This window comes from Aspergillus karnatakaensis (genome assembly GCF_047715665.1).
Source record: "Aspergillus karnatakaensis strain CBS 102800 unplaced genomic scaffold BJY04scaffold_20, whole genome shotgun sequence".
Classification (NCBI taxonomy): Eukaryota; Fungi; Ascomycota; class Eurotiomycetes; order Eurotiales; family Aspergillaceae; genus Aspergillus; species Aspergillus karnatakaensis.
In genome coordinates this window covers 287,414-312,638 of record NW_027395732.1, presented here as the reverse complement: position 1 = coordinate 312,638, position 25,225 = coordinate 287,414, and the positions used below count along the sequence as shown (strand labels likewise).

Sequence of the window (25,225 nt, the reverse complement as noted above, 5' to 3'; positions counted from 1 at the left end):
GTCGATCAAGATTCCAACACGATCAAATGTGATGGTGGACGTTGAAAGGATTCGAGGCCGACGGCACGCGCGTTGTTGATGGATGAAGGAGTCAGAAATGTCAGAGGCATCCTGGTCGCTAAAGACGGCATCGAGCCTCAAAAGCCGCTAGTCCTAATTGGGCAATCATCTTAGCATCCGTCGGGCCCAAGGTGAACCATGGTGATTGTGGGTAGAAGGATGCCTGGGCATACAAGGAAGCAAAGAGACAAATACATACCTTCGAAACAGCTGGACAAAGACTTGACTATTGGCCCTCTAGGTTGTCGTTTAGAGCTAAATAAATAGCTCAGTATTTTGACACAGTTCAGCGCCTGTGGCAGCTTGAGCCGCTTCGTATGACAGGCATTTCACGCCAGACATGATTGGGAAACAGCATGATGCTCCAAATATGACTCGGCGTACATAGACAGCATCATATCCAAATGTCTATTGGCATGGCAACTGCAGAGTGGCTGCCTATGTAGAGAACTGAATTGCAGCACAGAAGTTGTAAGAGAGCGTGTGAGTCGACGATTGTCTTGGGTGGGTTACATAAGCAGACGGCTGACCCCATGAATGCCTGAGAAATTAGGATCTTATCAGCTTATCTCCGTTGGGGCTCACTCTTTCTGGAATGCTCACCAGCCACGTGATCGCGCCTATCAGGACAGTTGTCCGACTTCCGCCCCGATGGCGACAGCTTGGGGAAGTTTCTGCTCGTGTGTCCTTCCAGCGTCAAGACTCCCTTTTGATTTTTGGCACGGCAACCATCTCTCTTCCTCCGCCGCTCTATACCGTCTGTCAGAATGGTGTCTCCTCAAATGTTAGTTTCATTGCGCGCATCCTCATCCCCTCAATATCCGAAACGCGGCATTTTCGAAGCGGAGCATTCTTGTCTCTGTGACTCGTTGAAACTATACTGACTCATGCGTTATATAGTACAAACCTGGCGATCATCGTCGTGATGATGCAGGTCTCCAAGAAGGTCCCTTTTGACAATCCTGATGTCCTTCTCATCGTCCGTGGCGTTTACATCTTGTCCAACGTGATCATCCTGGGTCTGTATCTGTATACACAAGCTCAAATCAAGAAAAAGAATGGTTCGTTCATATGTCTCAGTCCTACAACTCAGGTCTAGTATCGCTAAACTTGTATTTCAGATCTCGCAACGTTGAAGTACGTGGAGCCTGCTCCTCTCGGAAGCGGCGAAGAGGCCCGCCCTGTCACGACCACCAACTCGGAGTACGACAAGGGACAGCTGCGCCAGCTCATCAAAAGTCAGTTCATGGGTGTTGGAATGATGGGTGTCATGCACCTCTACTTCAAGTACACCAACCCCCTTTTGATCCAGTCGATCATTCCCCTCAAGGGTGCTTTTGAGTCGAACTTGGTGAAGATCCATGTCTTCGGAAAGCCGGCCACGGGTGATCTCGCCCGTCCCTTCAAGGCCGCTACCAGCTTCCTGGGTCAGGGTCAGGCTAAGACTGACAAGGCTTCTCTTGAGAACGCGGAGAAGAACTGGAGGGGCGGTGTCAAGGAGGAGTAAACTCCTAGACAGCTGCCAGCAAGAAGCAGCATCAAGGGCATGTTCTTACTCTGTATCATAGACTATGATGGTTTTATGAGGGTAGATCCGGGTTGGATTTCACTTTCCTGGCTGAGATGTTGCTTGGAGAATAGATCACTCTAGCTTTTTGATATCTGCATATCTATCATGTTCTGCCATCTATTACACCTTTCGCCTAATATTTGGAGCAAATGCGCGTCATAAAGAAACCGAGCGTATCGAAAGATAGTATAGTATAATCATGAAGCTTTGGGGATTTTGCCACATTTCGGTCGTGTTATTAATGCATGAGCAATTATGCCATGCACTGTCACGGAACGTTCCATAGTGGACTTTGTCGCCGGCATGGTACGATTGATAATCAGGGATCTATGAGCGGGCCGATCAAACGCATGGCAGACTACGAAAGAGGTCATATGAAAGGCAGGCCGGGGGCGATATGGGCGCTCTTACTTCATCACCTGTCAGCCATGAAGTGATTTATTTTCAATAAATACTTACAAATCCTGTAAGCGCCAACACTGGCTTGTGGACCATCGTATGGTCATGCTGCAACCAACAACATGGGCGAATCTCAGATGACACTCGAATCATTCCATGTTAGTTCGAATACTACAGTGGATTGCTAGCTCAGGCTGTCAGCTATATGTACTTATACGGAGCTATAGGAGGTGGAGAGGCTAGAGCTCATATGAGAGCTCCAGCCCGAGAAGTGGCATGCTGCGCAGATCGTGGTTGAGTGTGGCGTCTAGATTATGCCCCTGATGAGACCGAGATCCTCATTCGTTGACCCAAGATTTTGTAGTTTGTCCCAAAAGAATCAGAATTCCAGAAATTGAGTCCAAGATCCCCATCTCCACCAATGTAAAATTGTGATTGAGCTCGTGAGCTTTGCGATGGTTACCGGTGACTGCTTCTGGTCTGCGGAGAGACGGACAACCGCATAAATCATGCCTTAATAAGCGCAAGGTTGCCTGGCGGCTCAGATGAGGGGCACTGGAAGATTGTTATCCCGAGGTGCCGTCTACTTCCTGTCCCAAAGTGGAAAGGCTGGTGTGCCCCTCGTTGACCGAGAGCTCCATTGCATCATACCGTAAGGCGGCCCCTCGACGGAGTACAAGGTTGAATGCGAGCGAGAACGTGAAACAACAGGGCAAATAGCCGTAACCTAGGTAGAAGAGCCCAATTGAACCCGATATCATGGCAAAACATTCTCGAGATGGTACCTTTGAGGCACGAGTACCCGGATTGGTGAAGACGCAAGCAAGCCCATTGGCCCATCCGGCATGTGTAGGAGTGCCAATATCGTGCCTCTCCTGCTTTGCCCGGTGTATGAAACCGGAAAGGCTGCTAGAGGATCTGGCCAGCGGCGAGTGCCGGGAACACAAGCTGACAATCGACCCATTCGATGTTTTGCCGTGCTGGATCTGAGCTCCTGGTAGCGTTGCCCCGTCTGTCCGCCCGGTGTGTCAATAGGAGCAGTAGGCGGAGGACGTGACAAGGTCGTTGCGTCAGTCCAACTGCGTTGCCATATTTTTCTCCCCCTCCTCCCCACCGTTGCTCTTTTCTCTTCTTCTCTTCCTCTTTTTCTTCTTCAGATTATCACTCTTTCACCTCTCCTCATCCAAAATCCCTTCACATTCTCCATAAGTAAGTCCCTTGCAATATTCTGCAGCTCCATAGACCCATTGTCTTGAGCTTTTTACCTTTATCGGAGCTTGACTAACAGCTACCCCGCTCTTGAACAGACTCCTAAACAATGGCTCCTACAGTACGTTTCGCGGTGGATGAGCATCAAGGCTAGACAATCTGTACTAAACTCTCTGCTTCTAGGTTGGAATCAACGGCTTCGGTCGTATTGGACGTATTGTGAGTTCATTTCCTAGCTACACTTGACCCCGCTTCCGAGCTAACCCAGCTTCCAGGTCTTCCGTAACGCGTGAGTAGTTCCTCTAAGCTACCACCTTCAGTCCAGGACTGGCTTGCCATACAGCATCCAGCTGGCAATTACAAGATGATATACTGACAGCTTCTGATAGCCTCGAGGCCGGTGATGCCGTCAACGTCGTCGCTGTCAACGACCCTTTCATCGAGACCAAGTACGCTGTATGTTGTATCGGATCCCTCGGGTCTCGGAATATGGCTAACGGTTCTACGCTCAGGCCTATATGCTCAAGTATGACACCCAGCACGGTCAGTTCAAGGGCACGATCGAGACCTACGACCAGGGCCTCGTTGTCAACGGCAAGAAGATCCGCTTCTTCACTGAGAAGGACCCCGCCAGCATCCCCTGGGGTGAGGCCGGTGCCGACTACATTGTCGAGTCTACCGGTGTCTTCACCACCGAGGAGAAGGCCGGTGCTCACTTGAAGGGTGGTGCCAAGAAGGTTGTCATCTCCGCTCCTTCTGCTGATGCTCCTATGTTTGTCATGGGTGTCAACAACGAGGACTACAAGAAGGACATCAAGATCCTCTCCAACGCCTCTTGCACCACCAACTGCCTTGCCCCCCTCGCCAAGGTTATTAACGACAACTTCGGTCTCGTTGAGGGTCTCATGACCACCGTCCACTCCTACACTGCCACCCAGAAGGTCGTCGATGGCCCCTCCGCTAAGGACTGGCGCGGTGGCCGTACTGCGGCCCAGAACATCATCCCCAGCTCCACTGGTGCCGCTAAGGCTGTCGGCAAGGTCATTCCTTCTCTCAACGGCAAGCTCACCGGCATGTCCATGCGTGTTCCCACCTCCAACGTTTCCGTTGTCGACCTGACCTGCCGCCTCGAGAAGGGCGCCAGCTACGACGACATCAAGGCCACCATCAAGAAGGCTTCCGAGAACGAGCTTAAGGGTACGTAGTGCCTTCGGAGTTTGTCGAATACATCTTTGCTAACTGTCAACGCTTCAGGCATCCTTGGCTACACTGAGGACGACATTGTCTCCAGCGATCTCAACGGCGACACCCGCTCCTCCATCTTCGATGCCAAGGCTGGTATCTCCCTCAACCAGAACTTCGTCAAGCTTGTCTCCTGGTATGACAACGAGTGGGGTTACTCCCGCCGTGTTGTTGACCTCATTGGTAAGTTCTTGCAAGAAGCAATAGCTATTTTGAGCTCTGCTAACTTCCGTTTTCAGCCTACATTGCCAAGGTCGACGGTCAATAGGAATCAGGTCGGAAGCCTGAAGCCAGAAGCTTTCTTTAAACGAAACTGCCTGGCTCATTGAACATATGTCTCAGCAGGATTGAGCAGACCCTATGTCCGTATCCTAAGGTTCCGGAACTGCAGAGTATCACAGAAGGAGCCATGGAGGATTTCGGCATAAAAACCCATGATAACGTACTATTTTAATGACAAATACACGATAAGACTCCTTGAAATCATTTCGTCTACTGTAGCCTTTCAGTTCACTTTGGTCTCACTTTGATTGTCGTTGTAGCTCTCACTTCTAGGGCGCATCTGGCGACTATACGAGCGCCAGGTCCTGACGTAATGGGTACTACTATCTAGTCCTCTTAGGGTACTTCTTAACCATTTGCCCCCCCAGGCAAGCCTTTCTAAATTGAAGAAACAGAAACAATCGCTATCCCACGAAATCCACTCAAATTGGTGTTCGATGACTGGGGAAGTAGTGGTCACGTGAAAGGCGTTTTGGCAGCTCCCCGACCTAAACTCCGTCGCAATCGTAGAGCTCCATCAACCAACTCCAACGCCAGAGCGCCCTCACTTGGTGCCCGCGTTGTGGCCATACAGCTCTCCAACAGATTTGCTGAAATTTGAATGGACAGACGTGAGCCCCGCTAAACCCATCCCTTTTATTTTTCTCCCTGGCGTTGTTTCCAATCGTGTCGGCGCACCTGTGATTTGCGGACATTTGGGTTTTGAACCTAGAAGTTATCTAGTTCCTCTTGTTCCACTCCCCGTCGTATACCACCCTCTTACGATCTTCCCATCCTACATTGCTTCACTTTCAAGTTTTCAAACTCTCATTGGGATTTCCTTTGAATCCTAAATACCTTTCTATCTGCACTCCCCCTTCTACCACCGAGGTGCGAACTGTGAGCAACCCGAAGTACATCCTTAGTTGGTCATGAGGTACTAGCGCAGCCATTCCTCGTGTCGTGACAAAGGAGACAAAGAAGGTCCTTCCTATTTGCATCCAATAACAATGGCTGGGGATGAAGATACTGTGATGGAGGAGGCTAGATCTCATGCTGCCAACCCTACCGTCTCACAGTCAATAACAGATAGTCTCCGGGAAACAGCTGAAGGGCGGCTTAATGGGGTATCCGATCCTTACCTGACGCCACCGCTGCTAAGCCAGCCTATGAAGATGCCTGTGATCACCCAGACCGGTAATCCGCACTCACTTGAAGCTTCTGCAATCACAGACAAACACGGAGCCTCTCCGCCAAAAAATACCGCAGAGCCAGCGCCCACTACCAATACTACTGATATCGACCTTGGGGACCGGGATAGCTTGGTTGATGAGAATTCAGATTGGCCTGACGAAGATGGCCCGCATACTGGACTCCCACTTGCTTCTCTTCCATCGGGTCTCTGCTACGATGTCCAGATGCGCTACCACTGTGAAGTGAGACCAACTTTAGATGTGCACCCCGAAGACCCACGAAGAATTTACTACATTTTCAAGGAGCTCTGCCGTGCAGGACTTGTGGATGATGCTGAGTCCACACGACCCCTTGTCGCTCGACCGCTAAAACGTATCAATGCTCGCAACGCCACGGAAGAAGAAATATTGTCTGTTCATACCGAGGCTCACTACGCGTTTGTGGAGAGCACGAGAGGTATAATTTCTCCGGTATCATGATGAAATCCAAGCACTAACATACTTAATAGACATGTCTGACGAGGAATTGATCGCCTTGGAGCATACTCGTGACTCGATATATTTCAACAAACTTACCTTCGCATCATCTTTGCTCTCTGTTGGTGGGGCCATTGAAACGTGTTTGGCTGTTGCTACTCGAAAGGTTAAGAATGCAATTGCTGTTATTCGACCACCTGGCCATCACGCAGAAGAGGACAAGACTATGGGATTTTGCCTCTTCAACAACGTCTCGGTTGCAGCTCGTGTTTGCCAGAAACAACTTGGAGATCGTTGTAGGAGGATCCTTATCCTTGACTGGTATGTTTCCCCCTCAATGTGAAATTGGCACAGAAAAACACTGACTTACCACGAAGGGATGTTCACCACGGTAATTGCTCCTACTTAGACTTCCGAGTTAGTCGGGGCCACTGCTGACATAATACAGGAAATGGCATCCAGAAGGCTTTTTATGACGATCCCAATGTTTTGTACATCTCTATACATGTCTTCCAAGACGGAAAGTTCTACCCTGGAGGCGATGAGGGCGACTGGGACCACTGCGGCGCTGGTGCAGGTGTAGGGAGGTCGGTTCATAATGTAGTATCCATTCTCCAACCACCACTGACTATCTCTCTAGGAATGTCAATATACCATGGCCTAGCCAAGGGATGGGTGATGGCGACTACATGTATGCGTTTCAGCAGGTTGTCATGCCTATTGCGCAAGAGTTTGATCCTGATCTGGTCATAAGTACGCAATGTTCCCGGCGCCCATTCACAAGGACAATGAACTAACTAAATCTATATAGTTGCATCCGGTTTCGACGCAGCTGTGGGCGATGAACTGGGCGGATGCTTTGTTACCCCGGCATGCTACGCTCATATGACACACATGCTAATGACGTTAGCACAAGGGAAGGTTGCTGTTTGTTTGGAGGTCAGACTGACTTTTCTGCTTCCCGACCCTCGCCAGGCTAACAGAATGATTATAGGGTGGATATAATTTTAGATCTATTTCGAAGTCTGCTCTTGCAGTCACGAAGACACTGATGGGTGACCCCCCTGACCGATTGCAATCTACCTCGCCTTCAGAGATGGCGATTTCCACTGTTCGGCGAGTCATCATGATCCAGTCAAGTCACTGGCACTGCATGTACCCCAAGGGGCCGAAAGGGGAAGGACTCTGGACTGATAGACTACATGGTGAGTGAAGCGGCTTGAGTGGGGCGCGATATCTGGAGGGCTCATGATTCTGCAGATGTTATCCGAGCATACCAGGCGAAGCAGCTGTATGACAACTACAAGCTCACCGCACTTTACATTTATCGCACCGCTATATCAAAGTCTTTCGAAAACCAGGTTCTAGCAAGGTAGGCGCGAGAAGGCTAAAGTACCACTAAAATAGGAGCTAATCCATCAAAGTCCCAACTACAATCAAGCAACTCCGCTCTTAGTCTTCTTTCACGACCCGTGAGTTACTCCTCGGGGCATTGAATTACCATAGCTGACCTTAAAAAGGCCTGAGATCATGGGACTGCCTCACCCGGTTACTAACAGGTTGGAAGCGCATAATTGCTGGCTGGTAAGTGCACATCCATTCCTGCTGCGATGGCCTCACTGACTGAATAAGGCTGATGTCATGAAGGATTACGTTCAGTGGGCTGTCAGCAAGGAATATGCTGTGATTGACGTGAACATCCCAAAGCATGTCACTACAGATTCTGTGAGTATATGATCAAGACCGTCATTGCGGCCTGCTCTGACGAACACAACCAGTCATCAAACAAGTTCGAGGATGAAGATGAGAACCGTCCCACGGTCACCGAAGAGCTGGCCGGATATTTGTGGGACAATTACATCGAGTAAGCTTGAATGACTCTTCCATTCAAAACTAGTCTTCAGAATAACATCCCGAATTAGGCCTAATCAAGCGACGGAGATATTTTTCGTCGGTATCGGAAATGCTTTTTTCGGAGTTGCAAATCTTCTGATTAATAGAGGTCGGGAACACGGCACGGTACCTGCAGGCGAGAGCTAATTGATGGACAGAAACCCTGTACAACCGAGTCAATGGCGTCATTTCATTTGTTGCAGAGAACCCAGTCCGTGCAGTTGCTTCACATACCCAGGTCTGGCTGTCGAGATGGTACAGAGATGTGAGCTAATTTTGACACTTCCTGCTTACCAGAAGCCTTACTGACTTGGCCAGAATTCGCTTGTGTTTGTGTCACACTCGCATGGAGTATGGAAAACTTCAGGGCGCAAGCCTTCCAAGCGCTACGGATACCTCATTGAATCGCCCAAAAATGGACTTAGCGAGATGTTGGTGCACCACAAAGAACAGGTTTTCGACTGGGTTGAGCAACGTGTTATGGTGCCTGATAGCGATGCCATGGAAGATGAGAAGCCCGCGAACCGCTCCCCAACGAAGGATAAGGTCGCGAAGGGCACTCCGAGAGCAGTCTGATATTTCATCAGCGGTATCTTGCGACACTGAATTTTCATTTATTTTTAGCCATCTTGGGTTGGATTGGAATATTTGGTTGAGAGTATTGTGATTTCTCGTCTTTTTTTTTTCTTTGCGAAGCCAGGCGTGGCCCACTAGCCTGTGGTTTGCGAACAATATAAGTGGCTTGAGATGATCAGAGTGCTAAGTGAAACCTAGCGAAAGGGCATCTTTTTCTTAAAGTCATCTTAGCCCGACGACATCTAAATGAATTTACTTTCCCCACATCTTGGCGTCTTGTACTCCGGAGAACCTCGCGGGGGTGGTGTTCAGTCCCCCACCTACACTTGGTCTGTCCTCCCAATGCATCCTCTAACTGAGTACCGCGAAAGGAGTCAGATGATGACTGAGACATACAAGGGAGCCAAGCTGCGCCCATGCTATCAATAGATACCTCCAACTCCGTCATATACGAGACTGCTTTCGGTAAACTGCATCCTCACGGCGCGGCGTATATCCCTAAATCCTGATCGTCCCACCAAACCCCTTGAGACATCTGCAAAGCTAGTCCTTGCCAACTCCATCATGCCCAAGCATGATGCATCATGATTGGGCTTGTCAGTCCAGCCTGACTTGTCTTTGATCTTGACATGATCGCCGGTTCTTCCTCCGTTCGCTCCGTTCAGGATGTAACTGTCTCACTCCACCCCGCGGATGACTCTTGTCTCGCTATCTCTGCTCGTATACTCCACGACATGGCCAATCCTTGAATCTCGCTTGACTCTAGCGCCTATTTACATCAGGCTGTCTTGTTTTCCAGCCCTGCTCAATGGGGACATAGGAAAATGAATGCGGTCATCGAGATTACTCGACCAAGCGAGTATTGGGTGAGTTCCATGATACGGTGAGGAAAGCAGTGACTTGGACTCAATACTCGGTTTGACTAGGGTAGTGTTGATGTGCAGAGATAAAACTATATAAGCATGGCTACATCCCCCGTGCAAGAGAACCAATATCAACCCTCACTCAAAGAAAGCCTTCTACTATCCTCACCCAACCAAGCCACAAGTTACTGTCTTTAGACTTTCAGGATGCACTTTACCAACCTCGCTGCCTTTACCGTTGCGGCCCTAACCCCCCTTGCCACCGCCGTCGGCAACGCGAGAGTTCACAACAACTGCCCGGCCACCGTCTACCTCTGGTCTGTTGGCGGCTCCGTTAGCCAAGTTCACACAATCAAGTCTGGGGAGACCTTCAGCGAACAGTTTCACCGTGATCCTACCTCTGGCGGCATCTCTCTCAAGATCACACGTCAGGCTGATGGCCTCTACAACGGCAGCCCACAGTTGAACTTCGCGTACACCCTTGACCCCAGCCAGGTGTGGTACGACCTCTCAACAGTCTTTGGAACTGCGTTCCAGGGTCAGGTGCTTAGTGTTACTTCTGATAACGAGAATTGCCCAACTATTTGCTGGCCGGATGGGACTCAGCCTGCTGGGAGCCAGGTTAAGACTTGCGAGGCTTCTTCGGACAAGACGCTAACGCTTTGTGCGGAGGAATGCCCTGCTTAGGGTCGAATTTGCTTAAATCGAATGTGGCTGAGTGACTTTATGGACTTATTTCTGTGACTACGCTGCAAGATGTCAATGTACTCTTTCCTGTTTGTTAGTCTGGTGAGGATATAGATGAACCTGTCAAGGACAATATTCAATCACGACATATATAGGCATACTTAATTGAGTCCTTCTTATACCATTTGCCTCATACAGTACAGCCCAAACCTCCCATAGAAAAGCCCAAGACCAAACAGCAATGCAATTCATTTAAAGATGCTGGTCTACTAACTAGTTGCACTGCATGATAAGCCAAAAGAAGTTAGGGTAGTGTGCGAATAGCAACCCACCCTCCACAAGCAAGACATTCGAAGGTGGCTCCTTTTATTGGCCATGACATATGTACGTCGATGTACAGATAAATTATTGGCCAAAGGCTGAAAGGCTGACACGAACCATCGTATTTAAGAAGGCTCGCTCAGATCGCTCTCGAATGTTTTTATTCTCCATGCGTTTGTCTTGAAAGTTGAGCCTCGTGAAGCTGCAGGTCCAGCCGCCAGCGCCCCAGCCTAGGCCAGACCCAGGGGGCCAGCCTCGCCAAATTACTCCAGCCCTGAAGAGTAGTAACCTACCAATCAATCCATTCTCTATAAGAACTTCCCGTTGAGGATGCCAATGGGTTCGTCCATTTCTCCGAGGTACCGGTAACTATAACCACCTACTGCCTCACCGCCCCGCCGCTGGTGATGCCGAACAGATGGATCGTCCACATGTGCAGCTCCAGGAATTCCTCTCAGGCGTGATTGATCTTGCGGTGTATAAACTCTTGAGGTACGCATTCCCGGTATCACCCCTTTCGTTTGAAACTTCCCCACTGCGTATTTCTGGGCCGCTCTTGTGTATCCGTCCTCCATTTTGTGGAGGGAACTGTGGCGTGTCCAAGCCTCATCACGACGCCATCAGGCTCACCTTCTTTATCTCGCTCCGCTGCCTCGTTCTATTCCCGCCCAATTCTCATCTCAACCGGCCTTTATTAACTCAAAGGCTGGAACTAGTCGCTCACTAGTCTATTATTGATTGTCCCGGGCAACCTCCCAGGGTTGAAACTGCCTGACCCCCTCCGCCGCGCTTCCTGCATATGAAACTCCCAAGGTCCTCCTCATCAGCGTGCCGCCTGTGGAACGAACGCATACCCAACAGCTCATTCCTAATCCAATCCCGAGCTTATCGCCTCCCTGCTGCCATAGGCGCCATCTTACCGGTCGCCCCTCACTCGCGTTCCGCATCCGCGCATATCTTTCCGCCCTTTTCTCGTCCGTCGAGTTACTCTTTCAACCGCATCTCCCCTCTTCCGACTTTTACGGCGACACGAAATATGACAACGGGACTGGTTGAGCGCCTGATAGAGGGGCTGGAGAAGCCCTCTCTGGATGACCGCTCTTACAGGGTCATACAGCTTCCCAATAAGCTTGAGGCTCTGTTGGTGCACGATGCGGAGACGGACAAGGCCGCAGCCGCCCTGGATGTTAACGTGGGGAGCTTTAGTGATCCCGAGGACTTGCAAGGTCTTGCTCATAGCCTGGAACACATGCTTTTTATGGGAACTGAAAAGGTACTCTTCAATCATCTCTCGCATGAACATTACTAACGGTCATTTTCTGCTAGTATCCCAAGGAGAATGCGTACAATCAATTCCTAGCCTCCCACTCCGGGTCGTCCAATGCCTACACCGCTGGTACGGAGACCAACTATTTCTTTGAAGTGTCTGCCACAGGAACAGCCAACGGGGACTCAAGTGGGCAGTCTACGCCGAATGGAAACACGAATGGCACTCCGGCGGATTCGTCGGCTAATTCTGATACCTCTACCGCGAAGTCGCCGTTGTATGGTGCTCTTGACCGCTTTGCGCAATTCTTTGTATCACCTCTTTTCCTAGAGAACACGCTCGACCGTGAATTGCGAGCGGTAGACTCAGAGAACAAGAAGAACCTCCAGAGTGACTTGTGGCGTTTGATGCAACTCAACAAATCGCTGTCGAACCCAGCGCATCCGTATAACCATTTCTCCACTGGAAATTTGCAGACACTGAAGGAGGAGCCGCAGAAACGCGGTGTGGACATCCGCAATGAGTTTATCAATTTCTATGAGAAACACTACTCGGCTAATAGGATGAAGTTGGTCGTTCTGGGCCGTGAGTCGCTAGACGAGCTAGAGCAATGGGTGTCAGAATTGTTTGCGGATGTCAAGAATAAGGATTTGGCCCAGAACCGGTGGGATAACGTTCCAATCTGGCTTCCTAATGATATGTGTAAGCAGATCTTTGCTAAGCCCGTGATGGACTCACGCTCAGTGGATATTTACTTTCCATTCCTGGATGAGGAGAACTTGTATGAGACTCAACCGAGCCGCTACATTAGCCATCTTATAGGCCACGAAGGCCCAGGCAGTATTTTGGCATATATCAAGGCCAAGGGCTGGGCGAATGGGTTGTCATCTGGCGTTATGCCGGTGTGTCCTGGAGCTGCATTCTTTACGGTCTCCGTGCGGTTGACGCAGGAAGGCTTGAAACAATACCAGCAGGTCGTCAAGGTGATCTTCGAGTACATCGCGATGATCAAGGAGCGAGAGCCGGAGGAGTGGATCTTTGAGGAAATGAAGAATCTGGCAGAGGTGGAATTCAAATTTAAACAGAAGTCCCCCGCAAGCCGCTTTACTAGTCGCCTGAGCACCGTTATGCAGAAGCCCCTGCCGCGCGAATGGCTGCTCAGTGGAACTCTGCTCAGAAGATTCGATCCAGAGGGTATAAAGAAGGCTTTTTCATACCTACGTGCGGATAACTTCAAGATGATCATCGTGGCTCAGGATTACCCAGGCGACTGGAACACCAAGGAGAAGTGGTACGGAACCGAGTACAAGGTCGAGGATGTTCCCCAGGACTTCATGGCCGATATTCGTGCGGCGTTGGATACTACCCCAGAGACCCGATTGTCTGACTTGCACATCCCGCATAAGAACGAGTTCGTGCCTACCAGGTTGTCTGTGGAGAAGAAGGAGGTTTCCGAACCTGCGAAGACCCCAAAGCTCATTCGCCACGATGATCACGTCCGTCTATGGTTCAAGAAGGACGATCGCTTCTGGGTCCCCAAGGCCACAGTTGATGTTACCCTGAGAAACCCGCTAGTTTGGGCTACGCCTGCTAACCTAGTCAAGTCAAAGCTGTACTGTGAGCTTGTTAGAGATGCTTTGGTTGAGTACTCCTACGACGCGGAACTTGCTGGCTTGGATTATCACCTCTCCGCCAGCGTCTTTGGTTTGGATATCTCCGTTGGAGGATATAACGACAAGATGGCCGTGCTACTGGAGAAGGTCGTTACAAGCATGACTGAATTGGTTATTAACCCTGACCGCTTCCGGGTTATTAAAGAGCGTTTGTCTCGAGGATACAAGAATGCCGAATATCAACAGCCTTACTACCAGGTTGGAGACTACACTCGGTACCTGACTGCGGAGCGGACTTGGACCAACGAACAATACGCCGCCGAGCTCGAGCACATTGAGGCTGAGGATATCCAATTTTTTTTCCCTCAGCTCCTGCGCCAGAACCACATCGAGGTTCTAGCACACGGCAACATTTACAAAGAGGATGCGCTGCGGATGACTGACACTGTTGAGTCGATTCTGAAAAGCCGACCTCTGCCGCAGTCTCAGTGGAACGTCAGGCGCAATCTAATCATTCCTCCTGGATCGAACTACATTTACGAACGGTTCCTCAAGGATCCGGCCAACGTCAACCATTGTATTGAGTATTACCTCTTCATTGGTGCTATCAATGACGATGTGCTGCGCTCGAAGCTTCTGCTCTTCGCTCAGATGACCGACGAGCCTGCTTTCGACCAGCTTCGAAGCAAGGAGCAGCTCGGTTATGTTGTCTGGAGTGGTGCTCGTTACTCCTCTACAACTATCGGTTACCGTGTGATTATTCAGAGTGAGCGCACAGCACAGTATCTAGAGTCTCGCATTGACTCTTTCTTGACCAACTTTGGTAAGACGTTGGAAGCTATGTCGGAGGACGAGTTCGAGGGCCACAAGCGCAGTGTCATCAATAAGAGGCTGGAGAAGCTCAAGAATTTGAGCTCAGAGACTTCTCGTTACTGGTCTCACATTGGCTCCGAATACTACGATTTCTTGCAGAACGAGACTGATGCCGCTCGTGTCCGGGAGTTGACTAAATCGGATATTACCGAGTTTTACAAGCAAGCCATCGACCCTGAGTCTTCCACCAGGGCTAAGCTTGCCATCCACATGAAGGCCCAAGCCGGCCCACACGTCGCCGAGCCCAAGGAGCAGAAAGCACGCCTCGTCGCGCTCCTTGCCAAGCAGCTCGAGGCTGCTGGCTTTGCTGCAGACACTGACCGCCTTAGCGTTGCATTCGAAGGCGTTTCGCCCAGCGACCAGACCCAAGTTCTGTCCGTCCTCAAAACATACCTTACCTCCGACCTGAGCCTTTCCGAACAACAGATTAAGCCTGCTCTTGAGAAGCTTGATCAGAACTTCGGCTTGATAATCAAGCAGCTTGGTGTCGAGTCCAAGGAAGATTCAGAAGAGCATGCCCTTACCAATGGTGCTGGTAAGGCTCGCGCGGGCCCAACCTATATCACCAATGTTACGGAGTTCAAGGCGCGCTTGGCTGTTAGCACTGGCCCCAGTGCTGTCACGGACTTTAGCGAGTTCGAAGACTTTGATGCTAAACTTTAGATTTTCTGGATAAATGTGTCTTTTAGTCTCGTCATTTCATGCATTGGTTTGGGTTGATGGATGGGATGGGGTGTGGTGTAGTGGCGAGATGCGGTTTTCTGAGATGTAGAAATAAAGGCATTCAACACGAAAATACTATAAACTGACATAAACCCTTCGCTTGTAATATAATCCTCTATCTAGATGGCTTCTACTGCTTGTCGTTGTTTTCTGTACTTCGTTGCTGGAGCACGGGCCGATATTCTTGCGATCGGAGCTCGGACACCAATCACAACATCCTCAGAGCTCAAGAAGGGCAATAACAATATCACTTTCTAGTTCTTGTATATTTAGTTCTTCTACCTATTCGAAATCCCCTCATCAGTGACGCAGGGCCTCCTATCCTCCAATCAAACCATAGCGTCAAGATGTCAACAACCACCACCACAGTAATGCAAAGCAGCCAGCCGTGTGTTCTCCCTTCATCTCCATCCCAGCCCAGCGCCAACCCGCACCTCTTTCTCAAGCTCAACCTAGCTCCATCCTCTCCCTTCAACCTCTTCACTTTACTTCCTCCTCTACATATCTCTGCCACATCTAACATTTCGATATGCCCAGTCCCATAACACCCCCCGACTTCTCCGCAAAACAGCCCGACACAATCCGCCTTTACCCCCTCTCCAATTACACATTCGGCACCAAGGAAACACAACCAGAAGAAGACCCCTCCGTGCTCGCGCGCCTGAAGCGTCTCGAAGAACACTACAACGAACATGGTATGAGGCGTACCTGCGAGGGGATCCTCGTCTGCCATGAACATAACCACCCGCATGTGCTCATGCTGCAGATTGCGAATGCGTTCTTCAAACTGTACGGTTACCCCCCTTTTACTCTCCCTGATTAGCATATTTCTATGATCGAAGTTACTGACATTGAAACTTCCGGTGCAGCCCTGGCGACTACCTCCTCCATGACGATGATGAGATTGAGGGCTTCAAAAAGCGACTGAACGAGCGTCTTGCGCCTGTGGGATCGCAGTTCTCCGGTGAAGGTGTGAATGAGGATTGGGAGATTGGTGATACATTGGCTCAATGGTGGCGGCCGAATTTCGAGACCTTCATGTACCCTTTCCTTCCTGGGCACGTTACGCGACCGAAGGAGTGCAAGAAGCTTTATTTTATTCAGCTTCCTAAAAAGAGTGAGTGGATCAATCAATACCCCCGATGACTTGCTACAGAAGAGCCCCAGCCTCCCAGTAGGGCTCTCGAAACAGGTATTGAGCCCGATCTGATGCTAATCTGCGCGTTTGTGACTGTAGAGGTCCTCTCCGTCCCAAAGAACATGAAACTACTCGCCGTTCCGCTCTTCGAGCTATACGACAATAACCAGCGCTATGGCCCGCAGCTCTCGTCGATCCCGCATCTCTTGTCGCGGTATAACTTTGAGTTTGTGGATGAGAATGATAATGTCGTTGCATTTACTCCCGGCACTGGTCTGCCGGAGGGACATGTTCCTCGCACTAAGGTGCTGGCTGTTGGGAGTGAGGTGAAGGAGGAGGACGCGGGGATGACGGATTATAATGAGGGGGCGGAAAATGGGGGGCAGGGGCAGGGGCAGTGAGAGTTGGAGGTGCTCAAGCTGAATGACCAGGTTCGGGGTGTTTCTTGTTCAGGCAGTGAAAGGAGAATCATGAGTCCGTTGGTGGCTTCAAGTTGGCTGTCGGCTGCGGCGGTTAGTGACTCATTTCCTGCTCGGGGGTCCAATTGCTGATGCGCAATACCATCAGGCGTCAAAAAATGTATCGTGATGATCTGATCACCACATCTGAGACTCACGACACCACCACTGCAAGCTCCCAGATCTCTGTTCTTCACTCCTTGAAGATGCATGTGCTCTATCTCTCTATGTATTTCTTACGGCCGGCGTTGGGGAGCGACATCATCTTTGGTTCGGGTCGGTACAAGCTAATCCAATAAATTCAAATCAGATTGAACTACTTCCTCATTGAACATTCATACCGCCTCACCCGCATCTACTCCATACATCATACCATGCCTAGTGGATCCCCAGACACTTGCAGAGTAACATCTAAAACAAAACAGAAGCCGCCGAATAAAAATCGCCCTATCCGCATCATGGCAGGGACAGTGGCGACGATTTACCCCGATGTCAGATTAGGCCACGCCGGGCGATGCCGTGCTTGATCCACAGTAGAATCTAGATGCATGATGGAAATGAGAATGCAGTCGTGCCTTGCATGAAGAGAGTATTTCTCGTAGCACTTTACCTGTTATTGATTATATTGTCGGCTAGCTGACACTGCTTTGTTGGCCGAGGGGGGATATGCCTTTGCGAGGTTATTCCCGGTAAGCAAGCGTACCATGAGCTTTCAAAAGTGAATGGAAAACTTTATACAGAGATAGACGTATACAATACCAAGTAGGTTCTTTAATGGAATCTCTCCTAATCTGATAATATATAGTATACCCTGTTAGACCAAGTTCTGACTGTTTAGGATTTTTCACTGGAGTACAACAGAACCCCATGGCCAGTGCTTCGACTCATTCACAAAGCATGGCAGTGGGCACTGTAGGTCATCCATTGTAACATTGATCGCTGATCAGTCGGCCATGCTTAGTGCTTACATGCATCTACAAGTAGGGATGTATCTTGGTGGTCATATTCCTTTGATATGCGAGGGACTCGACTCGTGAGTTGCGGAGAGCACAAGACCGTGCTTGTACGACGCCGGAAGATATACCTATGTGATCTGAATCTGATATGTTGCTTTTTATTGTGAGATGGCGCGGGACTCGGATGTTGGTTCGGACTCGAGATTATTTTAGGCTTGGGGATTAAGTCCGATTTATTTGTATCTTGATGTATCAGGGACATGGGCTTCAGCGTTCGGAGGTAGCCCTGGTGCTCACTGCTAACTACCTATACTCCGGAGTGCCTATTATTTTCATCATGCTCGGAAGAAGGAAATTCCTACGCTCCGGAGTTTCTCTCGAAACTCCATGAAAGAAACAACTTTTCCCCCTCACTAACGTTACCTTCAAGCAGAATCATGCAAGAAACGGACCCCATCTACGGAGCTACTGGCGAGGTCGACTCGTTAAGTGCCGAACGCTGATTGCCCGACACTGACGATCCCCTCGCCCTTAGACGCTTGGGATACTTGGCACCCAGGGCATGATCCGTACACTGCTCCTGATTAGCTCGTTGCTTTTCTTCACGACTCGCACCTTGCTTCCAAGCTGGCGTCAACTGGTTTTTCAACACTTGGTGGACTGGCCAATTAATACATCAACTGCAGGTTGGGCCAGTCACGTTGCTTGATGGCTTCGCAGTTCTGCAGCCTGCTGGCTCGGGCGGTTGATAGATTGATCTGCCGTTTGGCATGGAGGAAAGGAAGCTAGTTTATGTACTTAGGCTTTAGCAGGCTTGCACTGGTCCACGGGATTCCTTCTAGAAAGGGGAGGATCATCGCCACCAGCGGCCGGCTGATGGAGAGGAGCGCTTGGATTTGTTCGTTTTGGCGCTGCGGCTTCAAGGTTCATGAGGAGGACGTTGTATCGCGTACTTTAGGGTACCCCGCGAGGTGGGGGTGAGCGGGCTGATTGGGCTTGGGTTGGCGTCCCTGGAGTGCCAGTCTTGATTTGAATTCGGAGTTGGAGTGTGAGGAATGTTGTCTGCTGACGCGAGAGCTAGAAGTATATAAGGAGGTTGTTCCTGCAGATCATTGAGGGAGATCCGATCTGTCTGTGACTGTCAAGGTGTGCTGCGGTGTGGGTTATCTTGCTTTTCTCCTTTCTCGTATATATACTTATATAACCTTAAAGGGTTACGCATATTGACGCTATGGTTCGTCTTGGATACTCCCCTGCCGTTGTCGCAGCCCTTGCTGGGTTGACCGTTGCTGCTCCGACGCCTCTTAGCCGCCGTGGTATGTTCTTCTATGTACCCTGTTGAGGAAGCTAGGGAGAGAGGCTAACGGGACAAGCTGTTTCGGCGGACGTTCTGCAGCAGTTGACCTTGTTCGCGGAGTACTCTGCGGCATCGTACTGCACACCTAACATAAACTCCCCCGGCAGCAAGCTAACCTGCGCTACCGGAAATTGCCCGACTGTTCAGGCGGCTGATACGACAACGCTGGCTGAGTTCTATGCGTATGTGGTCATTCAGACTTTGTAGAAGCCGAGGCTAACGCGCAACAGCGAGAACGAATACGGAGACGTTGCCGGTTATCTCGCCACAGACGCAACCAATGAGTTGATCGTCGTGGCCTTCCGTGGAAGCCGCACCATCGACACCTGGATTGCGAACCTGGACTTTGGCAAGGACCCGATCGACAATATCTGCAGTGGTTGTGAAGTCCACGGAGGATTCTGGAGATCATGGGAGGTTGTTGCCGACTCTTTGAGGTCAGGCCTTGATTCTGCTCTCGCCACCTACCCTGGCTACACTGTTGTCTTCACCGGCCACAGCTTCGGAGGCGCCATTGCAACTCTTGGGGCAGCGCAGCTTCGTAACGAGGGTTATGCCATTGAGCTTGTGAGTTCCATGCACCTTCCATGCAGAAGCCGTAAGAAAGCCGTACTGACAGTTCGCGTAGTACCCTTACGGCAGTCCCCGCGTCGGTAACGAGGAGCTTGTAACGCACATCACCAACCAGGGCAGCACCTACCGCGTCACCCACACCAACGACATTGTCCCCAGACTTCCACCCATGCTGTTCGGTTTCAGCCACACCAGCCCCGAGTACTGGATCACCAGCGACAACGGCGTGACCCCCACCACCTCGGATGTCCAGGTTATCGAAGGTATCGGATCGAGGGAAGGCAACGCGGGCGAGGCTATTCAGCTTTCGGAATCGCACAGTTGGTACCTCATTGACATATCTGCTTGCCAGTAGACGTAGGTAGTTAGTATATAGCTTTATATCGCGATGACCTTATATATATGATGAAATCAATGACATGAGCCTGAACATATTCAATGCTCAAGTAGTGGGGTCGTTCGACCTCTTGCGAGGCTAGCGAAGTCGAGAGTAGTAGCCGCGATCAAAGAACGACGAGAGTTAGGATGCCGTGGAACATGCTCATAACCTGACAAAAGGAAAATGCTGTACCTGACATATCCGTGAAGTTGTGCAACTGGGTGACTCTGGACTCTGGAGAGTTGAAGAAGAATGGTTCCGTCGATCTGCTCCACCCGTGGCTGGGGTCGACTTGAACGGTTGAACCACCCCGAACTGACCCAATTTTAAGCCAACTGTCTCCATCTTCAACGGCCAGCTAACCTTTCCCACAACCTGCACTCTCCCACCACCACAGCTTCAAGCACACCTTGGAGAGCTGTTCCGTCTCATTCGGCGTGCATTCCGAGTCACGCGCTTCCCGGCCGGTGTCGACTGCGCAGCCATGACCGGCTGCCCAGTCGATTTGGCTTAACGCTCGATTTCCGAACCGAATCAACGAAACGACCACGTATTTTTATAACGCGAGCTTTAAGACCTCCACTGTGCTAGTCGCTGTGTGTCAGCCATGTTCTTTCTTAGCGGAGTCAACAGTCCGCGCCGTCGCAGTCGAGAAAAAGCGATCTTCCTGACGATATTCATTATTTTCGCTCTATACTTTCTTTTCTTCTCCAATTCCTCGCCACGTCGACATGTCGACAGTACAATTTACGACCCTGATGCCCTCGGAGGTCCGAATCGAGACCCACACTCGGGGCAGGCGACTCCGGCGCGGGAGACGGCACCTATCAGAAAGAGCATGGTCGTGGCCAGCATGAAGAGCGATGATACCTCGTGGCTGCACAAATTCTTCCCGGACTGGCATAAGAATATCTATGTGGTGGACAATAAAAAGGCTGCGTTGACGGTGAAGGAAAATAAGGGGCGAGAGTCTATGGTTTATTTGACGTGAGTGTCTTTTCGGCCTCGGAGTACTTCGAAGACTGTCCCTCTAACATGGTTGCGCCAAAAGTTACATAATTGATAATTACGATAATCTGCCTGATTCGATCCTGTTCATTCACTCCCAGCGATATCAATGGCACAATGACGATCCGTACTATGATGGTGTTCCGATGCTGCGCAACTTCCAGCTTCCATACCTCGAGAAACAAGGTTACGTGAACCTCCGCTGTGTCTGGGTTCTCGGTTGCCCCGTCGAGATCCATCCGCTGAGCGACACACACCGCGAGAACGTTCATGCTGGAGAATACTTCAAAAATGGCTTCATGGAGCTCTTCCCCGGAGTTGAGGTCCCAGAGGCCGTGGGCGTATCATGCTGTGCGCAGTTCGGAGTCACGAGCTGGAAGATTCGCGAGCGGCCAAAGAGCGATTATGTGCGGTATCGCAAGTGGCTGTCGGAGACGGATCTTACGGACGACCTGAGTGGGCGAATTATGGAATATTCATGGCACAGTAGGTCCCATACTTCTTCTATGACAAGAGAATGTAGCTAACATCTCACAGTGATTTTTGGAAAGGACGCAATCTTTTGCCCCTCGGCTGAAGATTGCTATTGCAAGGTGTTTGGACTATGCGACTTGACCTGTCCGAACGATGAGGCGTGTGATGGTCGCTACATGCTCCCGAAATACTCGACTCTCCCGGAAGGTTGGCCGAATAAAGGCTGGGCTGGACAGAAACAGGATCCTAGCAAGGGCGGGCTCCCAGAGCCGGCGCCATGATCAAGTTGTTTGCAGGACTTGCCATGAACCGACTATGTCCTGATTGTCACCCAGAGACAGTAAAATGTCTGCAGAAGGCAGCGACTTCTCCGTGCTAGCCTCGGAGGTACAGCTCCAGAGAACAACTGCAGACAAAGAGTCTCTCTGTGCTCACCTCGCCTAGCTGCGGGGCTGTCAGACGATAATGACGCTGAAAGTGCTGTAAAATAACCATAGATATAACGACACGATATCCTAATGTCAGATACGCAAGATCTAAAAGATTAATTCCACTCTTTAATCAGAACCATGGTCGATCCATTTTACCCCATATTGTCGTCACTGCGGATAACCAGAGCTGCCAGCTGCAAGTGGCGTGGCGGGACCTCGGCCCCGGAGAACTCACCCGGTTCAAGCTCCCCATCTACAACCAACAGCTACCTCTTCGCCATCCCAATACAACCCCAGAGCACGATTTTCTCTCATTTATACCCTTATCCATCCCTTATTACCTTTAGCGCGTCAAGAAAACAGCCGCCAAAATGCTCATAATCGGCCTAACAGGCTCAATCGCAACCGGAAAATCCACCGTCTCCTCCCTCCTCTCTTCACCCCCCTACTCCCTCCCCATAATCGACGCCGACCACCTCGCCCGCAAAGTCGTCGAGCCTGGAACCCCCGGATACGCCGCAATAGTCAGCTACTTCGGCCCCAGCACGCCGGACCTGCTTCTCCCTTCGAACCCCTCAGACCCTGCTAGCAAGCATGCCCCGCGCGGACTCAATAGACCGGCGCTAGGGCGGCGGGTATTTGGAACATCGGAGGAGAGAAAGCGAGACCGGATGATCTTGAATAAGATCGTGCATCCGGCTGTGCGGTGGGAGGTTTATAAGGCGCTGGTTTACTACTACCTACATGGATATTGGGCTGTTGTTTTGGATGTCCCGTTGCTGTTTGAGTCAGGGATGGATCTTATTTGTGGAACTGTGGTTGTGGTTGGGGTTTCGGATCCGAAGGTGCAGATGGCGCGGTTAAGGGCGAGAGATGCGCATCTTTCTGCGGAGGACGCGGAGAATCGAGTTCTGAGCCAGGGCGATGTCAAGGGGAAAGTGGAGAAGGCTGAGTTCCGAGGCGTCGACAGTGGGAGGGGAGTCATTGTTTGGAATGATGGGGATAGGGAGGAGTTGGAGCGGGAGGTGAAAGGCGCGCTGGGGAAGATTCAGGGGACGAGTCCGCGGTGGTGGGCTTGGTGTTTGCTGCTGGCGCCGCCGTTGGGAGTTGGTGTTGCGGCGTGGAATCTGGCAGTGAATTACGGGATTCGACGAAGGTGGGAAAGGAAGGAAGCGGCGGAGAAGGCAAAGCTATGATGCGTTTGTCTTCCAATATCATGTTGATCAGTTATAGATCGCGCGCTACTCCGCACATTATGATTTATGAGCTCAGCCAGCCCTGTCAGATATTTGTATATCTCTGATTTCAGATATATGGGAGTTTGTCTTTTATAGTCGATCTAAGGGATCGATAGACTCTGTTTGTCTTCGTTTGCGCCTTCCTAATTAAGGGTCCACTCCTATTTTAGGGACCCGATTTCCTTCATAAGACGCTAACAACTGCTCGGCGCTGACAATCGCTTTGTTGCTTCTTCCGCAGCATCTGGAACTGAGAGACGCGGTAACGGTGATATACTCTCGTCCTGGCACCTTCATCATCCTCTATTCCTACAAAGCTGGAAACATGTTCTGTCCGTGCGCAAGGTCATACCTGATGGTCGAAGGTTTACAAACAGAACGGCCACGTCTTGTCCGCTCGAAACAACAACAATTCCAATCTTCAGGTTCACGAGCTCCACTTCCGGTACAAATTCGACCGCAATCGGCGAGAGATGTTCAAAAAAGAGACAAAGAGGCGCAGACATACACCTACGGGACAGGTAAACTCCCGGCCATCTTGATTACACCAGTTCCGGAGGAGGGAGAGGTATGTTGTGGAGGTATTATCTGCTTCGTGAGTCTAACGGTGTGTAGTTAGCTCATACTACAGGCCAAGACCACAAGTGAGGCCTAGGCCAGTGTACTACCCGAAAGTGTGTCGGTCTCGAGGAATAATGAAGGCGCCAACGGACGAGTTTCCATTCGACCATTTTACCGTCCGCCAACCAGAGAGAATCCAGAGATCAAAAGATATCCATATCGAAGTCGGTAGATCATCCAGTCGCAGTCCTAGTTTGGACATCGACCCGCCAGCTTCTGATGTGGTGAGAATCCGCGTCTTCAGGCGCGGTGGGACCACAACGCCGAAATGTTATGGAGGAATCATGACCGAGAAAGTTCAATTCAGGAGCGGTGACATTGTCGTGCGGAATGACACAAACGCCAAAATTTTAAGGTTTAACGACGTCGAATCGAACCCGAATGAAGGTTTCGCGGAAGAGACATCAGCATGGTAATCTGACCTCTGCGTGTTTCTGTCTGTCATGAATGACCTGACAAACTATTTTGCCATGTTTTGTGTGAACGTCGCTCACTGTGCTGGATGGTGTTTATTTGTGTTTCCGCTTCTTCTGTGACCTTTCATTGTTGTTGCCTCTTGCTTTCAAACGTCCCCCTTTACCGGAGATGCTTTCTAGCGAGTCTAAGTTGTCGTCGGTAAAACTTTCCTGGGGTTTCGTTTCTTGGGCCTCGGTTTCGGCACTTTCCTCAGTCTGTGAATGGTTCAGCATCAAGAATCCTGGCCTAGAGAAAACACCAACCTCTGGTATGTTCTTTTTCTTGTAGTTTCCGTATGATTGCCGGCCTCCGTAGCCCAAATCATCATCGTCTGCATCCAAAGAGTAATCCGCGAGGACCACCGGGTGTTGCGCGTACTGGTTCACGTCGTCGGCACCACCAAAATCAAGAACCCACTCCGTTTCTCCCGCTTCTGCAGCCTGACGAGCAACCGCATCCTTTCGTCGCGATTCCTCCTCCGCGAGTGCAGCAGAAATCGCTTCCAGATCAGACGAAGGTGTAGCTGGTTCATTGGGGCCCTCGGATACTCTGCGCTTCTTGGGTGGTGACTCTTTTGTTCCACTGTTGGATGCAGGTTGGGATGACTCTTTTGTGGCAGCGCTGGCAGCAGCACGTTGCATGAACTGATAAGGATGAGCTAATATCGAATGAAGTCTTTGGAGATCTTACCTTCATCGTAAGTAGACGCGAAGACATGTTTTTATCAGGTTTTGAGCCTGACGGCGATGGTCTAGGCATGATTACGAAATGTATATATGACAGTCCTTACAATTGACAGTTGGGCCTCTCCAGTATAGAAAATGAAGCGATTGAGAAAATAAGTAGAGAGAAAAATATCGCGGCAAGAGCTCAACCCAAAAGTCAACGAAAATCGTGTAGCAGTCGTGG

General features: G+C 50.4%; 11 protein-coding genes across 11 annotated transcripts; 10 read left to right on the top strand and 1 right to left on the bottom strand.

Annotated features, from left to right (window-relative positions):
• Window positions 1-827: 827 nt before the first annotated feature.
• Window positions 828-1,567, top strand: BJY04DRAFT_217558 (PHO88 family protein; the record flags this gene model as incomplete). The annotated part of the gene is made up of 3 exons (XM_073716083.1): window positions 828-844; window positions 961-1,121; window positions 1,182-1,567. The coding sequence occupies 3 exons, from the start codon at window positions 828-830 to the stop codon at window positions 1,565-1,567; spliced, it is 564 nt and encodes a 187-aa protein (XP_073572048.1).
• A 1,567-nt stretch (window positions 1,568-3,134) lies between these two features.
• gpdA (glyceraldehyde 3-phosphate dehydrogenase GpdA) lies at window positions 3,135-5,158 on the top strand. The gene is made up of 9 exons (XM_073720527.1): window positions 3,135-3,238; window positions 3,337-3,359; window positions 3,422-3,457; window positions 3,514-3,527; window positions 3,628-3,694; window positions 3,751-3,978; window positions 4,048-4,435; window positions 4,493-4,663; window positions 4,720-5,158. The coding sequence occupies exons 2-9, from the start codon at window positions 3,348-3,350 to the stop codon at window positions 4,746-4,748; spliced, it is 945 nt and encodes a 314-aa protein (XP_073572047.1). The 5' UTR covers window positions 3,135-3,238; window positions 3,337-3,347; the 3' UTR covers window positions 4,749-5,158.
• A 9-nt stretch (window positions 5,159-5,167) lies between these two features.
• Window positions 5,168-9,240, top strand: hdaA (histone deacetylase hdaA). The gene is made up of 15 exons (XM_073711048.1): window positions 5,168-6,391; window positions 6,444-6,732; window positions 6,789-6,802; window positions 6,860-6,998; window positions 7,052-7,164; window positions 7,223-7,350; window positions 7,406-7,616; window positions 7,672-7,783; window positions 7,836-7,883; window positions 7,932-7,995; window positions 8,044-8,136; window positions 8,190-8,275; window positions 8,334-8,413; window positions 8,463-8,569; window positions 8,623-9,240. The coding sequence occupies exons 1-15, from the start codon at window positions 5,752-5,754 to the stop codon at window positions 8,878-8,880; spliced, it is 2,382 nt and encodes a 793-aa protein (XP_073572046.1). The 5' UTR covers window positions 5,168-5,751; the 3' UTR covers window positions 8,881-9,240.
• Window positions 9,241-9,335: 95 nt separating this feature from the next.
• BJY04DRAFT_187440 (putative BYS1 domain protein) lies at window positions 9,336-10,620 on the top strand. The gene has a single exon (XM_073711047.1). It carries the CDS (start codon window positions 9,951-9,953, stop codon window positions 10,428-10,430), a length of 480 nt encoding a protein of 159 aa, XP_073572045.1. The 5' UTR covers window positions 9,336-9,950; the 3' UTR covers window positions 10,431-10,620.
• A 494-nt stretch (window positions 10,621-11,114) lies between these two features.
• On the top strand, window positions 11,115-15,311 carry BJY04DRAFT_187438 (a-pheromone processing metallopeptidase Ste23). Its single transcript, XM_073711046.1, has 2 exons — window positions 11,115-12,024; window positions 12,078-15,311. The coding sequence occupies exons 1-2, from the start codon at window positions 11,551-11,553 to the stop codon at window positions 15,165-15,167; spliced, it is 3,564 nt and encodes a 1,187-aa protein (XP_073572044.1). The 5' UTR covers window positions 11,115-11,550; the 3' UTR covers window positions 15,168-15,311.
• A 154-nt stretch (window positions 15,312-15,465) lies between these two features.
• Window positions 15,466-17,426, top strand: BJY04DRAFT_187432 (cleavage and polyadenylation specificity factor subunit 5). The gene is made up of 5 exons (XM_073711045.1): window positions 15,466-15,615; window positions 15,765-16,016; window positions 16,097-16,344; window positions 16,465-16,877; window positions 16,933-17,426. The coding sequence occupies exons 1-4, from the start codon at window positions 15,575-15,577 to the stop codon at window positions 16,764-16,766; spliced, it is 843 nt and encodes a 280-aa protein (XP_073572043.1). The 5' UTR covers window positions 15,466-15,574; the 3' UTR covers window positions 16,767-16,877; window positions 16,933-17,426.
• Window positions 17,427-18,857: 1,431 nt separating this feature from the next.
• On the top strand, window positions 18,858-20,157 carry BJY04DRAFT_50411 (lipase family protein). Its single transcript, XM_073720525.1, has 5 exons — window positions 18,858-18,935; window positions 18,992-19,095; window positions 19,153-19,318; window positions 19,367-19,703; window positions 19,765-20,157. The coding sequence occupies exons 2-5, from the start codon at window positions 19,011-19,013 to the stop codon at window positions 20,062-20,064; spliced, it is 888 nt and encodes a 295-aa protein (XP_073572042.1). The 5' UTR covers window positions 18,858-18,935; window positions 18,992-19,010; the 3' UTR covers window positions 20,065-20,157.
• A 165-nt stretch (window positions 20,158-20,322) lies between these two features.
• On the top strand, window positions 20,323-22,256 carry BJY04DRAFT_187420 (DUF3431 domain-containing protein). Its single transcript, XM_073711044.1, has 3 exons — window positions 20,323-21,075; window positions 21,140-21,582; window positions 21,634-22,256. Exons 1-3 carry the CDS (start codon window positions 20,696-20,698, stop codon window positions 21,849-21,851), a joined length of 1,041 nt encoding a protein of 346 aa, XP_073572041.1. The 5' UTR covers window positions 20,323-20,695; the 3' UTR covers window positions 21,852-22,256.
• Window positions 22,198-23,542, top strand: BJY04DRAFT_50405 (putative dephospho-CoA kinase). The gene has a single exon (XM_073720524.1). The coding sequence runs from the start codon at window positions 22,373-22,375 to the stop codon at window positions 23,195-23,197; it is 825 nt and encodes a 274-aa protein (XP_073572040.1). The 5' UTR covers window positions 22,198-22,372; the 3' UTR covers window positions 23,198-23,542.
• Window positions 23,543-23,839: 297 nt separating this feature from the next.
• BJY04DRAFT_50431 (uncharacterized protein) lies at window positions 23,840-24,419 on the top strand. Its single transcript, XM_073720526.1, has one exon. The coding sequence runs from the start codon at window positions 23,935-23,937 to the stop codon at window positions 24,274-24,276; it is 342 nt and encodes a 113-aa protein (XP_073572039.1). The 5' UTR covers window positions 23,840-23,934; the 3' UTR covers window positions 24,277-24,419.
• Window positions 24,323-25,143, bottom strand: BJY04DRAFT_50369 (uncharacterized protein). The gene is made up of 2 exons (XM_073720523.1): window positions 25,007-25,143; window positions 24,323-24,960 (listed from the first exon to the last, which is right to left on the bottom strand). Exons 1-2 carry the CDS (start codon window positions 25,073-25,075, stop codon window positions 24,370-24,372), a joined length of 660 nt encoding a protein of 219 aa, XP_073572038.1. The 5' UTR covers window positions 25,076-25,143; the 3' UTR covers window positions 24,323-24,369.
• Window positions 25,144-25,225: the final 82 nt, after the last annotated feature.

Bases quoted from the DNA above. Each gene is read 5' to 3' on its own strand.
- BJY04DRAFT_50405 (XM_073720524.1), top strand. From the start codon at position 22,373: ATGCTCATAATCGGCCTAACAGGCTCAATCGCAACCGGAAAATCCACC.
- BJY04DRAFT_50411 (XM_073720525.1), top strand. From the start codon at position 19,011: ATGGTTCGTCTTGGATACTCCCCTGCCGTTGTCGCAGCCCTTGCTGGG. The intron at 19,096-19,152 runs GTATGTTCTTCT...TAACGGGACAAG, and splicing joins GACGCCTCTTAGCCGCCGTG to CTGTTTCGGCGGACGTTCTG. The intron at 19,704-19,764 runs GTGAGTTCCATG...CAGTTCGCGTAG, and splicing joins AGGGTTATGCCATTGAGCTT to TACCCTTACGGCAGTCCCCG.
- hdaA (XM_073711048.1), top strand. From the start codon at position 5,752: ATGGCTGGGGATGAAGATACTGTGATGGAGGAGGCTAGATCTCATGCT. The intron at 6,999-7,051 runs GTCGGTTCATAA...CTATCTCTCTAG, and splicing joins GCTGGTGCAGGTGTAGGGAG to GAATGTCAATATACCATGGC. The intron at 8,414-8,462 runs GTCGGGAACACG...ATTGATGGACAG, and splicing joins AAATCTTCTGATTAATAGAG to AAACCCTGTACAACCGAGTC.
- BJY04DRAFT_187420 (XM_073711044.1), top strand. From the start codon at position 20,696: ATGTTCTTTCTTAGCGGAGTCAACAGTCCGCGCCGTCGCAGTCGAGAA. The intron at 21,076-21,139 runs GTGAGTGTCTTT...TTGCGCCAAAAG, and splicing joins GAGTCTATGGTTTATTTGAC to TTACATAATTGATAATTACG. The intron at 21,583-21,633 runs GTAGGTCCCATA...AACATCTCACAG, and splicing joins TATGGAATATTCATGGCACA to TGATTTTTGGAAAGGACGCA.
- BJY04DRAFT_187440 (XM_073711047.1), top strand. From the start codon at position 9,951: ATGCACTTTACCAACCTCGCTGCCTTTACCGTTGCGGCCCTAACCCCC.
- BJY04DRAFT_187438 (XM_073711046.1), top strand. From the start codon at position 11,551: ATGAAACTCCCAAGGTCCTCCTCATCAGCGTGCCGCCTGTGGAACGAA. The intron at 12,025-12,077 runs GTACTCTTCAAT...ATTTTCTGCTAG, and splicing joins TTTTTATGGGAACTGAAAAG to TATCCCAAGGAGAATGCGTA.
- gpdA (XM_073720527.1), top strand. The intron at 4,436-4,492 runs GTACGTAGTGCC...TCAACGCTTCAG, and splicing joins TTCCGAGAACGAGCTTAAGG to GCATCCTTGGCTACACTGAG. The intron at 4,664-4,719 runs GTAAGTTCTTGC...TTCCGTTTTCAG, and splicing joins CCGTGTTGTTGACCTCATTG to CCTACATTGCCAAGGTCGAC.
- BJY04DRAFT_50431 (XM_073720526.1), top strand. From the start codon at position 23,935: ATGAAGGCGCCAACGGACGAGTTTCCATTCGACCATTTTACCGTCCGC.
- BJY04DRAFT_187432 (XM_073711045.1), top strand. From the start codon at position 15,575: ATGTCAACAACCACCACCACAGTAATGCAAAGCAGCCAGCC. The intron at 15,616-15,764 runs GTGTGTTCTCCC...CGATATGCCCAG, and splicing joins GTAATGCAAAGCAGCCAGCC to TCCCATAACACCCCCCGACT. The intron at 16,017-16,096 runs GTACGGTTACCC...CTTCCGGTGCAG, and splicing joins GCGAATGCGTTCTTCAAACT to CCCTGGCGACTACCTCCTCC.
- BJY04DRAFT_50369 (XM_073720523.1), bottom strand. From the start codon at position 25,075: ATGCCTAGACCATCGCCGTCAGGCTCAAAACCTGATAAAAACATGTCT. The intron at 24,961-25,006 runs GTAAGATCTCCA...CATCCTTATCAG, and splicing joins CGCGTCTACTTACGATGAAG to TTCATGCAACGTGCTGCTGC.